The 14,058-nt window shown below is 37.9% G+C and overlaps 2 protein-coding genes across 5 annotated transcripts in view; one reads left to right on the plus strand and one right to left on the minus strand.

Annotated features, from left to right (window-relative positions):
• Bbx (BBX high mobility group box domain containing) overlaps window positions 1-14,058 on the plus strand; it is a 245,700-nt gene that overhangs the window by 145,260 nt on the left and 86,382 nt on the right. The window lies entirely within an intron of this gene.
• Window positions 8,018-8,416, minus strand: LOC121461601 (40S ribosomal protein S25-like). The gene has a single exon (XM_041672700.1). It carries the CDS (start codon window positions 8,414-8,416, stop codon window positions 8,018-8,020), a length of 399 nt encoding a protein of 132 aa, XP_041528634.1.

The raw sequence follows: 14,058 nt of genomic DNA on the forward strand, positions 1-14,058 counted from the left end.
CACGCCCTCCTGTGGTTCCTGCACACACTGCCTCTTGGTAGTATGGAAAGAGACTGGATACTCCAGGTAGAAAGGAAAGAAATCAAGGAGCAGTCATCTCAGTAGACTAAAAACCTTGCTTAAGGGGAGAGTGGTGCACAGTTTTAAATCCTTGAGTTTAACTCTTCTTTGGGTTGCCTGGGAGCTTTCTGTGGTCTCTCCCGAGTTTGCATGGCTCCTGAGTGCATGCAGCACAGGGAACAGCCACTCAGTATGCTAGGAAACATTGTTTTTCTCTTCAAATAATAAGCTAGGAGATACAGAATTGGCCAGCAGAGGGAGCAGATTTACCTAACCTGAGCAGTGCAAAATGCTTAGTCGAAGATGCCTTAGTGAACAAGGATGCTTGCAGATGTACCTTACAGCGTTCTCCCACTGGGTACCGAGAAGACAGGAGGCTGGGGCTCTGGGTCATAGTGAACCTTGTGTCCTTTATGTTCCCACTTTGCAAGTGAGAGATTTTGTTTTTCTTTTGTTTTTGGTTAATCCTGCAAAAAAAAGAGTATCTCTAAAAACAAATGCCATACATATTATTTTGAAAATTAAAACACGTCTTCAGTATGAAAGCCCTGGAATTAGGGTATCTTCAGGTCAGAAACCTAAAAGGAATTTAATTTGAGAAAGGTGTCATAAAAAGTGAATTGTGAATGTTTAGAACAGGATACTGTTGGGAACAAATCTTCAGGAAATACTTCTTGTTTCATGTGTTCTAAACCAGGAAATAGAAATATATTTTAAAAAGACTTGCCAAATGTGAAATATAAAACAAATGGCTTTCTGCTGAACTCTAGTTCTCCCAGTTCTGTGAGTAAATGCATATCCAGGGCTGTATTCTGAGCACTGGGCAGTTTAAAGGTGAGCAGCACTTTACCTTCATTACTTAAATCTGATGTAAGATGAATTAACTCCAGGAGGACAGAGCATGGAAAAGCTGAGGCACTCAAGGTGCTGAGTCACTCATCAAGATAATAGAGTATTCGAAAAAGAAATACAGTTCTTTTCTATCTTTGAAAAATGAGTACTTTTTCCCTTTGCAACTATTTAGACTGAGAAATTTTGCGTTGAACAGTGACATAAGTTAGCAGTCATGAAATTATTTGCCATCCCTTTAAAGAACAGTAGCACAGAAAAAGGATTCCAACTGTTTGTATATGGTGTTGACTTGGAAATTCAGTCATTATGATTGAAGACCACGACGAATAATGAGACATTCAGATTTTTTAGATCATTTTAAACTTAAAAACAACTAAGTCATATTAAATAAAAGCAGTTCTTTTAAATTTTGATCAGTGTGTGTGTGTGTGTGTGTGTGTTCATTTTTGAAAAACTATGTGTAATTACTCCTTAAAATGGAAGAGTTCACATAAACTACAGAAGATAAAGTGGTCAGACTTCAGTGATAAATGCAGAGAAAAGGACAGTCATTTCTCCTGTGAGATCCGAATTACTCATCAGGAATCATTCTTCCATCATGACTGTTACATAAAAAACAATTTCCAAGTAAAATCACCAGGTGTTTCAGTTTGGTGATTTGAGTGGATGGCTACTAGACATTTCTAAATTGGGTCACAGCAGGATTTAATATAGATAGAGTAATTTAAAACTTTACAAAGAAGTAAGAACAAAGAAAGATGGAAGGAGTCACCCGCTGGAAACAGCCTTGGATTCCTTCATTAAATACTTGTTTACATAGAGTGTGTCAGGCCTAGGAACTGACTTGGGAAACAAGTGCAGTTCTTGTTCTGTATCGTGGACCCTGTGATGCAGAGAAGGAACCAGGATGTTCTGTGTGGCATCACAGCAAAGCTTCTTAAACCTCTTCTATTGGCAACACTTTTTTTTTTAACCCCAGAAAATTTTAAGTGCTCTTTGGTATCTAGGTATATGAAATAGGTATACAAAATGGATATTTACTAATAAGAAATCATAAGTTCATTTCAAAGCCATTTGTAACACCAATGTGCCTGGCTTGTTGGGGTTTTTGTCCCGCCTGGTACCCCACAACTGTTTAGCCCCAAAGGAAATCACACATAGGTCTCCATAAGTTATAAGCTGATTGGCCCTTTAGCTCTAGCCTCTCACTGGCTAACTCTCTCACATCTTGATTAATCCATTTTTCTGATCTATGTTAGCCATGTGGGTCAGTACCTTTTTCTGCTGGGGCAGATCACATCCTGCTGCTTCGGTGGTCTTGCCAGGAGTGGGTAGGAGTGGGAGGAATCAACTTCCTCCTTCCCAGAATTCTCCTGTTCTCCTTTTATCATTTCTACTTCCTGTCTGGTTTTTCCGCCTATACTTCCTGCCTGGCCAATCAGCGTTTATTTAAAACATGATTGACAGTTCTCCTGCACCAGCCATTTTTGGTACACATATAATTTTACCATTTATTAATTATAAGAAAATCGTGATGATATATGTAGTTGTATATTTTTACATCATTAAATTTGGGTTGACTAATACTGTAGAATAGTATCATAGTATATTTAAGTATTTTTCAGAGTTGATTTATTTTATAATTGTCAGCATTAAGAATGCCATCTTGTCTGGTATAGCCCCTTTGGATATCAGTATGGCAATTCCTCAGAAAATTAGGAAACAACCTTCCACAAGACCCAGCAATATCACTTTTGGGTAGATAACCAAAGGATGCTCAATTGTACTACAAGGACATAGCAGCATTGTTTGTCAGAGCCAGAACCTAAAAACAACCCACAGTTGGCTAATGGATAAGGAAAATATGGTACATTTACACAATGTAGTACTACACAGCAGAAAATAATAATGACATCTTGAAATTTGCAAGCAAATGGATGGAGCTAGAAAACATCATATTGAGTGCGGTAACCTAGACCCAGAAAGACAATTATCACATATACTCACTCGTAAGTAGTTTTTAAACATGAAACAAAGAAAACCAGCCTACAAATCATAATCCAAGAGAAGCTAGACAACATTGAAGACCCTAAGAGAAATGAATGTGGATTTAATATACATGGGAAGTAGAAAAAGTCAAGATCTGAGTAAATTGGAAGCATGAGGACCATGAAGAGAGGGTTGATGGGAAGGCGAGAGGAAAGGAGGGGAGCAGAGAAAAATGTATAACTCAATAAAAATCAATCAATAAAAAATAAAGTAAAGAATGCCAGCTTGTATAAATATATAGGAGATAATGATAGAAATATGCATAGGGGACATTTCAGGAATTGTTGGAAATTCTGTCCTTAATCTTAAGCCAAAAAATTCATTTTTTTAAAAAATAAAATTTAAGTTAGCAACATAAACAATACTTTTAAAAAATCCAACATTCTAATAATACAATCTAAAGACATGCTAATTTGATACTTAAATCTGAGACGTATTGGTAAGAGAATGTTAAAAGATTTTTGTTTTCTGTAATTGAACCGTATGTTTATATATGAGCACAGTGCACACCACAGTTCCTAGCATTGGTGACTGAAGCAGCATGTTTGTTTATACTGCATGCTATGACATGTATAGTACAAAGTATGTATACTTTGTGTCCAGTACCAAGACTGGTGAAGTAAGAATGTAACATGGTGAGTTGCCAGAAACAGCTTGGATTCATTATGTACATGGCTGATTTTGAATTCATTTGGTGAGTTGAGAAACCTCTTATTGTTGCCAAATTTTTCATAGCAAAGAAACTTCTAGCTGTAAAATAAATCAGGGACTAGGCCAAGCGGGTGTCGTATGTTATGTAAAGATAGGGGTTTGGACTTATGCTTTAGTATTTTAAGAGGCTGTTTAAAAAGTCCGTCGACAGATTGATTTGTATGTAGAAACTGGTATCAGTGCAACATTAGCTGAGAAGACCAAGCTGATGGAAAAGAGTGGAATATATGTATGAAGTAGAAGGGGCAGATCTTGGTAAGAAACTAGATGTTGGGGTATATAGCTATATGCAATAATTTGTGAGAAAAAGCAGAAAAGATAAGCATTTTCATATGTAAATGTATGTGCATATGAAAAACAAATACTGCATATAAAATATTTCTGAATATTTGGGTGAAGGTAAGAGATGCCTAGTTCCTAGTTGCTAGGATTTGACATACTTCTCAGGGGTATCTCAGGCAAGGTAACTTACTTGGGAGTCTAGAAAGCATAGCTGAAATATGAATCAGTGAATTAGAGATGTGAGGGCCTGGACATGGTTAGGAAAATCTGCATGCTAGAGAGTAAGAGCGGGTCTCTAAGGAGCTACTGCTGAAGGTCACAGCCGAAATCAGGACCACGTCAGTTCACCACAAGCTGAGCACTATGAACAAATGCCTGCCAACCAATTCTGCATAGGTGCTAGCTTCATGGCCTTTGTATAATTGGAGATCTGTCTGTCTGGCCTGGGAAAGACCAGTTTATACAAAAAGAAAAAAGACTTGGTAAAAGGCTAGTGGGGGATTCAGAGAGATCTCTCAAAGAGGGACTATATATAGACTGAAGACAAAGAGATTGATGAAACAAGTTGCCAACAGTTTGTCAAAGAAGCTAAAAATATAATGTAGCTCAGGGTAGCAAAAAAGGAAGACTGAAGTACAGTTGGAGTAAGGGAAGGGGTTGACCTTGACTCTGCCTAAGAAGAAAGTAAGTTTGGAATTGGTAAACCAGGTAGGAATTTGATATGTTAACCAGGAAGCAAGGACATTCGTAGAATGTGTCACATTGTGGCATGAACAGCAGTATGGAAGATGATTCAAAACTGAGACCTAGGTTTGAATTCAAGCCCCGTCATATGCTGGCCCCGTGACTATGGTTTTCATTAGCTTTTTTTTGGGGGGGGGGTTTCGAGACAGGGTTTCTCTGTGGTTTTGGAGCCTGTCCTGGAACTAGCTCTTGTAGACCAGGCTGGTCTCGAACTCACAGAGATCTGCCTGCCTCTGCCTCCCGAGTGCTGGGATTAAAGGTGTGTGCCACCACCGCCCGGCGGTTTTCATTAGCTTTGTCATTTACAGTTGCTGTGTTTTTAAAAGGTAATCATTATAGCATCTTTCCCCAAAACTTACATTAAGAGTTAAAGTGTTTGGTATGTAGCTAATGTTCATTCAATAAAGTTTACTGTTACTATGAAGTAGTATTGATTTAATGGTCAAGAATCAGATTTTGAAACTAGACTTCTGAGTTCAAATATTGTCTCTACCAATTTTGTATTTATAGTATGATTTATACATATCATTTGTAGAGTACCAGATGATCAATATTGTCTCCTTGTACAGCATAATTCAATCCTACTCATGTGACATGTGTCTAGTGAAACTTTTGTTAATTTATAAGGGCAAAACATGTCCCTATATTATATGTGCCTCGGTTTTATTGTTTCTATTCTTTAGACTTGTTGTCAGTTAAGTGTTAATAAGTAAAAAGCTCTTAGCATGTGGTGTTTAGGAAGCATACATGACTAGCTGCCATTATCGTTATTATTCATGCTCATAACAGTAATAGGAGCTGGGGAGAAGCATATTTTCTACAGAGCACGTTGTGGGTGAGAAGACAAGCAAGTAAGTAGTTTGCAGGTGAGCACTGAAGACCAACCTCAGATTGCAGAGTTTTGAGGAAATGTGAGTCACAGGAGTATCCAGAAACCCTAGAACTGGTCTAGAGAAGGAAGGTGGTTAAGAGGTTCGGAGCTTGGGTTGTGAAAGGACAGTACCAATGACAGGAAAAGAGCCCCAGTGAACCCCATTCCCATAGGCTGTGTTTTGAGAGAATGAAAAGCAATTAACAGTGGCCACAGAAAGGAATAAAAGAACTGGAACATATTTGTAGACTGATATTAAAAAGTGTGACTTATTACATCTATCATACTCCCTTGCTAAGTTGTGTCTTTTCTCTCTCCTCCTCTTGAAGTTCCTGTTTTGTCTTCCTGCATGTTTTCTTTCAAGCTTGCTTTCTCCTACCAACAGAACAACATAGAAGCATAACGAAAACCGAGAAGTCCTTTCTATGCCCACTTTCCACCTATTCTCTAAGCACTACTTTTTGTCTAGCACAGATATCTCTGCTTTGACTGCGTAGTAAGTAGGAGACTGTTCGTTTGTTTCCCATCCACCCAGACCCAAATAATCACACAGAAACTATATTAATTACAACCCTGTTTGGCCAATGACTAGAATTATTTCTAGCTAGGTCTTACATCTTGAATTAACCTATTTCTATTAATCTGTGTATTGCCATGAGGCTTTGACTTTCCGGAAAGATTCCTGGTGCTTCTTCTTCGGCAGTAGAGGCAAAGGTTGGGCTGAATGAGAGTTACAGTGAGGTTGAACACCAAGGACACGGACAGGTCCCAACTGTGCTGCTGATAATGAGGAAGAGGAAATACCTGTGACCATATTTTCTTGTGCTTCCTCTTGTCAATGTGATAATTATTACCTAAATGCTTATAAATGCATTTTATAAATAAAAACCTTTTGTAATATGTAAACTAAAAGACAATTTTTAAAGCCAGTTGAAGAATAGTAATTTAGGATGTAAACTCCTCTACAAAATACTAGAAAACGTGATCGTTTCATTGAGGCATTAGTAGATGGTGGGAATTACAGCCCAGTACTCTATACTTGGTTTTCACTATACATTTCTATCTATGGCAAATATTTATTTACTTATTAGGTATGTAATAGATTAATAATGATAAGGTGATAATAAAATTGAATTATTATAATAAGATATAATAAAAGTATGGATATAATGAAAACTTGAATATATTTGGTAAAAGGTGTGCTGTTGGTGCAATATAGATGTGTCGATAGCCTCTTCATTGGCAGCCACACTTCCTCCAGTGGTATTTATTTTTTTAGTTTAAACTTATTTGCGAGTCTGTACCACCACCCTAACTTTCAGTAAATGGCCTGTGGTCCCTCTGGAGTGCCCATGCTGATGTCTTTCAGAAGCCTTAATTCCTTCTGGTGCAGTTTGCTACCATTGTCCAAACAAGGTTTTTCTCCTATCTTTCACTTGCAGATTTAATATCTTTTCCATCTTAACTAAGCACTTATGTTTTGCTGCTATTGCTTGTAGTTTGAAGAGTAACAACTAACCTGGCATACGTTGTTTCTCTTTTTATCACAATTTCGTGATTTGAAAGCTCACTGTTATTATAGACTTAGCAACTTCTGCATAGAATTTTCTTCCTGATGGGTTGAGAACATTCACCTTTTCCCTTAAAGGAAGAACTTCACAGCTTCTCTTTCACATAGACTTTTCATATCTGAGTTGCTAACATCGCTACTCCCTCACTCGTACCTTTCCTGGAGTCATTATTAAAATGAAAGTTGATTGGAAGAGGTAGGCCCTCCCGAGTCTGGCTGTGTATGATGTCTGGGGTAGCTACCAAGTGGACTAATACACAGCTAGTGTCACTGAACCAATGCCTGGTTGTATCCAACTGAATGACACACTATTTCCTCATGCTACTTTGAATGGTTTATAACTTAAAAATAGTTTATTTCTGTAAGTTTTCAGAGTATACTTGACCACAAGTAACAGAAACTAGGGAAGTGAACCTGGGATCACAGGAGGCTTGGGGTGAAGGGTGTTGGGCTTTGATTCAGGGCTCCCACACTAAGGTCTTGGAAAGGAGGGGCTATTTGACAGCAGTCTTTAAGGATGAGTAACAACTTAGACAGAAAATGGGATTTCAGGCTAAACAGGAGCAATGCTTGAAGGTTGGGATATTTGTTGGCCTCTACAGAAGCAAGCCTCCTGTGAAAGACTAAGAGAAGACTGGTTCAGTTTATGCACTAGTAATAGAACTGCTACTTCACAGTTGCTTTTTGGCTACAGAGTAGAGAAAGGTGTGAAGCAGCCCCATCTTCATTCAGGTTACAATGTGTGTTGCTAACATAGTTCATGAGCCTCCCCTATCTTCTCCTGTGACTGAGATTCCATCCCTAGGATAGGGATAGGGTTTAATTAGACATCAGGAAAGTTAAAAGGACTCTGTGCTGCCAAAATAATTTTTTTTGATTTAATAAAGTTTTATTTTTCCAAATGTACAGCTGATTGAACCTGTTCGTGCATCTTCACCAGCAGCTGGGGCATCTCCACCCTTTGTGTTTCTGGTGTAAATTACTTGGACTCTGTGCTTTGAAACCAGCTTGATAAGCCCTTTACTAAGGAGCTCCTGAAGAGCTGCCCTGGCCAAGGAACCGCGAATCTTCAGTCTCTCAGAGACCACGGCTGGAGTAATAAGTTTATAGTTGGGCACTTCCTTACAGAGTTTGTCGTATGTAGCCTTGTCAAACAGGACTAGATTGTTGAGCCACTTTTTCTTTTTGGGCTTGCCACCGGACTTATTTACTTGGTCTTTGTCTTTTTTGGCCGACTTTCCGGCATCTTTCTTCTTTTTGTCATCCTTGGGCGTCATGATGAAGTTCGGAGAGTGGCGACGACCACTGCAGCCTCCCTAAGATGTCGGGAAAAAATTAAGCCCGGCTCACCAACAGTCCCAGAAACCTCCCCGAAATAATATTTTAAAGAAGGATGTGTACTGATGCTCTGTGCTGTAAGACAAGGCGATAGAAAGACTGAGAGGATCTTTTTCAAACATAGTGTCTTTGACTCCAATCAGACAAGGAAAGGGTACCTCTCCTTTTTCAGTTTTTGAGATTGGAGATACTGTCTACAGGCATATGGACTACTAGTGAGTGGCAGAAGCCTGACCTTTCTAAGCGGAACCTTAGACTATTCGTGAGTGGGTAGATGCTGCCTGTTAAAACTGTACTGTCTCTCTGGGGTGTGGAAGGAAGTGGTGTGCTGTGCTGACACTGAAGGAGAGCCTCTGGGTCAGTGTCCTGGGCGCTGTTAGCAAACCACTGTTGAGTTTTCTCAGGAGGAAGGACCTGTGTGGTGACTAACTTCACAAGTCATTGACTACGGAGGTGGGGGGGGACATCTATTTGAGGCCTGCTAATAGTAAATCTCTTTTCCCTCCATTATTTTCTTTTACTGCCTTTAGTGTTGTTGTTGTTGTTGTTGTTGTGGAGTTTTGCTCATGAGGCAGGTCTTAAGTGAATAAGTTTGAAGAACACAGTTAACTGAAGTTCTCTCCACCATGTAAAATTGTCAGTGAAGGATTTGGAGAGATTGTTCAGCATTAAGAGCCCTTACTACTCTTATAGAGGCCTTAAGTTTGGTTCCCAGCACCTCACCTACAACTTCAGCTCCAGGCAATCCAGTATTCTCTTCTGGCTTCTATGGGCACCTATACTCACGCAAATACACATACCTACCCATCTACACATATACACATAAGTGAAAGTAAGAAAATATTTTTAAAATATTCAGTACAGTGAGTACACCCATAGAAAATACACTGGTGACATTGCTTTTTGTAATATTAAATAAATATTCCGTGTTTTGCATAGAGGTCTTCATTCACTTGGCAGCCTCAGCAGCAACATTTTGTTCTCATTTAGTCTTTCAAGTACTGAGCCCATTGATCAAGTAATCTACCATTGATTGTCTTACAGTCATAGAGGATAGAATAACCCCTGTTTGAATGAAAGTTTTTGGTCGCTTCATTTATTCCATATAGATTGCCAGCTGAACTGTTCTCATTTGAGAAATAGCTGCCAGATAGATAGATAGATAGATAGATAGATAGATAGATAGATAGATAGATAAAATTGCTATTCTCTTACTGTCAAAATTAATAAAATTTCCACCTTCTTGTTAAAGATCAGTGGTAGCATCTCAGACTTCTGTCTTCTTTGCCTTTGTCTTTCTTACTTCTTTTGATTCTTCTCTTTATTTCTTACTGCTTTTGAGAATTACAGTCAAGATCATCATTATCCCCTATGGTCTTACCTTCTTTTTGTGGTTTGAAAATAGATGATAGGAAATTAAAATCTAGCTTGTTTTATTAGATAGTTATTATAACTGTAAATTATTGAAGTGTCCAGTTCACAGTTGGAGGTGTTTTACACCTTTAGATTACACTTTCCTGATTCTTCCATCTGAGATGTACTACCTGAAGTTCACTTTTTCTTATTTTCATCTCTCATGAGTGCCGAAATTAAATGTCCTGCTTTGTTTCTGACATTGTGCTGGGGTTGCTGGCCCTATTTTCCTCCACTCCAGGTGGCTGTTAGTTTTCACCCACCACAGGCCACCTTGGTCAGTGTGTCAGAGTTGGACAGTTTTCATTCCCCTTTCCCACTCAGAAGAAGGATATCGGAATTCAGAGAAATAGAAGAGGTGGTGGTTATTGTGAAGTCACCATAGTGTATAAAAACAGTGGATCACTGCCACAGTTAAGTACTGGGGTTTGTACAGCTGTTGATGCTTACACCTAACTGACTTCAGTACTTTGGTATGACAGGAGACACACAAACAGACGACAATGTCCTGAACCATTATGAAAAGACTCGACAGTAGAGGGGGTGTGTTTAAATTAATATAATTCACAGAAAAATGTGGTGAAATGGCCAATATAAATTCATTATGTGTGTTTCTGTATGAATAGAATTAATTTTGAAGTTATCAAAAAAAGGTACAGTGGGGACTGGAGAGATGGTTCAGTGGTTCAGCACTGGCTACTCTTCCAGAGGTCTTGAGTTTAATTCTCAGCAACCAGATGGTGACTCTATAGTGGGATCTGATGCCCTCCTATGGCATAAAAGCATACATGCCAATGGAGCACTCATTCATATACATAAAATTTAACAAATCTTTTAAAAGAAGGTACAGTAGCCAAAGTCATATGAGTACTATATAAAAAAGAGTGAGAACGGGTAATGCAGGATGAGAATGAAGGTGATCTTTAAACTACCTATACTAGCCATTAATTTGATTCTTAATATTCTATTTTATCTATGAATATTGGACTTATATATACACAGATATATAATAGACCTCTGTTTGATTCAATCAGCCTCACAAATATTAAAGGAAAAAAAAAACAAAACTCACATCTGTGCTTATCTTGTACAGGCTTCTCCTTGTCATTAATCCCCAAAATGTATGGTAGAGCAATGATTCACACAGTATTTACATCGCGTTAACATTATAAATAACCTAGATATGACTGAAAGATGGGGAAAGATACTTCTGTATGTTACTCAGCTCTATGTCACTGGCAAAATAAGATCAAGTTAGAAGATGGAAAGATCATTTGGTCATGCTCAGGCTGTGATCACTGACCTCATTACTTTGTGCCCGTAGTGGTGGTACAGTACACAGTGGTAGGGGGCAGAAGACACTGCTCACCCTACTGCAGTCAGGAAGCAAAGAAAGATGAAGGGGTAGGGTCCCCACATCCCCTTCAAGAGCATTCTTTCAAAGATTATCTTTTTCTACCAGCCTGTAAAGTTCCACCTCCCCACGGTACCATGAGCTGGGGTCAGACCTTCACAATACTGAGCTTTTGGGAATATTTAAGATCCACATAAAACAGTGTGCTTGTGTAAAATACTATACTATTTTATGAGAGATTTGGGCTGCGTAGGATTTTAGAATCTGTGAAGGATACTGGAACATATGTTTGTATGTACAATAAATGCTTATATGTAAAACTAATAGTATAATGTAATTCACAAGTCTGGGTACTAAATTCATTTTTCTAAAGGCACTGACAATACTTTGCTTTCTCCAATTGATTAAATGCCTAACTGTATAGTTTCCCATTGATTTCTTTTACTATTAAATTATGTGTTATCTCATAAAATATTGGGTCCCAAATATGGGTTTAATTACCACTCAGACAGCTTATTCTGAATGATTAATAAACCGCAGAAGCAACCATTTTCTTTACTTTCTGTATGGCAATGGTCTTTTTGGAAATTGGGCTCCTGTGCCAAGCTTTATTTGTAGATAAAATTGGAGTTGTTAAATGGCCTATCAATTCACAAGAAATCTAATTTTTTTCATTAAGAGTATGCCAGATAACTTGTTCTAGTTGAGTTTTCAATAACTGCTTGTGTTCCTAAAGCAGCCACACAAGTCATACAATTACTTCATTCAGCAGAAGTTCTTACTACAAAAGCCACAGGGACACTGTGTTGCCTCCTCCTCCTCTCCCTCCCTTTCACTTTCTCTTTTCTTTCCTACTCCTTCTTTCCTCTCTCCCTTCCCCCTGCCAGTTCTCTCACTTTCTTCAGCTTGCTTTGTTTTTGGCTTAGTGGTAGACGGATGCATACTTTATGAAGGTTTTTTTTTATCAAAATAAAAATTTTTATTTTATTAAAATACATTTTTTATTGCTATCTTCAATGAAAGACTTATTTCACTGTCCATCAGCAGTGAGCTGGTTAAATAAACTGCATTGTACTCATATTTTGTTACACCATTTTTATCAGATTGAACAAGATATGTTAATCTCATAGAAAGGGCATAATATATACAACTTTGGAACCATGGAGATGGCTCGGTGGGTAAAGGCTCTTTCTTACACGTAAGCCTAATGATCTGAGTTGATTCCTAGAGTCTGTATGGTGGAAGGAAGAACCAACCCCTACAAGCTGTCTCTCACTACCCCCACCACATACACAAATACGAGAATTTAAAGGGTGCTGAATGATGTAGTTCCTAAGACTATTATAATTGGTTAAGGTATTCATAAGAAGTTAGAGAGAGACAGTGATCAACAGAATAGCAAAATGGGCTTGTGTCTGTATGGAAATTTAGTATAGGTAAAAGTGTCATTCTTGGGAAGTGAGGAGAAATCTAGATTCTTTAAGAAATGGTACTGGTACAGTTGGCTAACTATTTACAATAATTGAGTAAACTAGATCCCTACTTTACTACTTTTATTAAAGTGTTTCAGTGTCTAAGATGAAGTCATACAAGTTCTAAGAGAAAACACTAGTGGGTAGCTTTTGGCTTTAAAGTAAGGAAAGCCTAAGTGTGATTCAAAATCCAGAAATACAGAAGATGGATGAGTTTGCCCGTGCTGTGTTATTTACAAGACCTGAGAACAGGATGGGATCTTGATGCTTTATGTGCATGGACCCAAGACTGTTTCAACATGGTGTCTGAAGTTCAGTGGCATTATATTGCATTCATTGGATTAGCTGGAATATCCATGGAGCGAGTTGAGGAAGTGTGTTTGTTCATAATTGTGAGCCTGTGTCCCCGAACCACTTAATGTTTATCAAAGCATTTCCCTATAGTGCCTGAGTTTTACATGAATATATATGAATAGTAATATGTATTTTATATAAAATGAGTGAGAAATTATAAATCAGAAAAAAATGAGAGCATATAAGAAAGTACTTAGTTAACTTTTAGGTTCTAGGGTTGGTCCTGTTGCAAAATGACATACATGCTGTTACAACCTACAATACTTTTATCAACTTTTTTCAAGTCATTAAAAAATAATGGAGAATTGAGGATCTAAAGGATAGTGTGTCATAATTATAACCTGATTCTCTCTTAATTATTTAAGCCAATTATGCATTTAAAAATTGTAAAGATATAATTTTTTCCTTTTTAAATCAGGCTGCATGTATGCTAGAGAGATGGGGAAAAAAGCATGCGCTTGTTTTATTTGATTGTAGACAGGTGACAGGGATCACTCTGCTTTGTGACCCACAGTGTGTTCATGCACCAAATGCTAGGAAACTGCACAGGTTTTGAAAAATGTATTTTATTGTATAAAATAGTTTTATTTTAAACCTAAACCAAGTATCAAGTGACTCTTAGAAAACACTTATTTAATATTGCAAGTACATATTTATCTTAGTATAGAATGTAAAATTCACTTGAAAAGTAATAGTCATGACAGAATGTGTAGAGGACCCCTCTCAGAATCCCTCTGCTCTCCCAAATGCCATCTTTCATCAAGTCTTGTGTTAGGAGTGTGGGAGACTCTATTCTGAATAAATATGAACAGGTTAATGTAACTGGCAATCACCTAATAGCTTATTTAGGTTTTAAGTTTTGAAGTTATGGAGTGGAAAGTAGACTATTAAGGCAAAATTTTTAGCCCAATTTAGCCCATTAAAATGAATGCATGATTATGTACTTATGATTCTCACTGAATCCAGTAAGTGCCTAAGCTGATACATA

Source organism: Microtus oregoni, unplaced genomic scaffold, assembly GCF_018167655.1.
Source record: "Microtus oregoni isolate MIOR12 unplaced genomic scaffold, Mior012 000023F_ref0000262, whole genome shotgun sequence".
Classification (NCBI taxonomy): Eukaryota; Metazoa; Chordata; class Mammalia; order Rodentia; family Cricetidae; genus Microtus; species Microtus oregoni.

Excerpts from the sequence above, each read along its gene's own strand:
- LOC121461601 (XM_041672700.1), bottom strand. The coding sequence starts at position 8,416 with ATGACGCCCAAGGATGACAAAAAGAAGAAAGATGCCGGAAAGTCGGCC.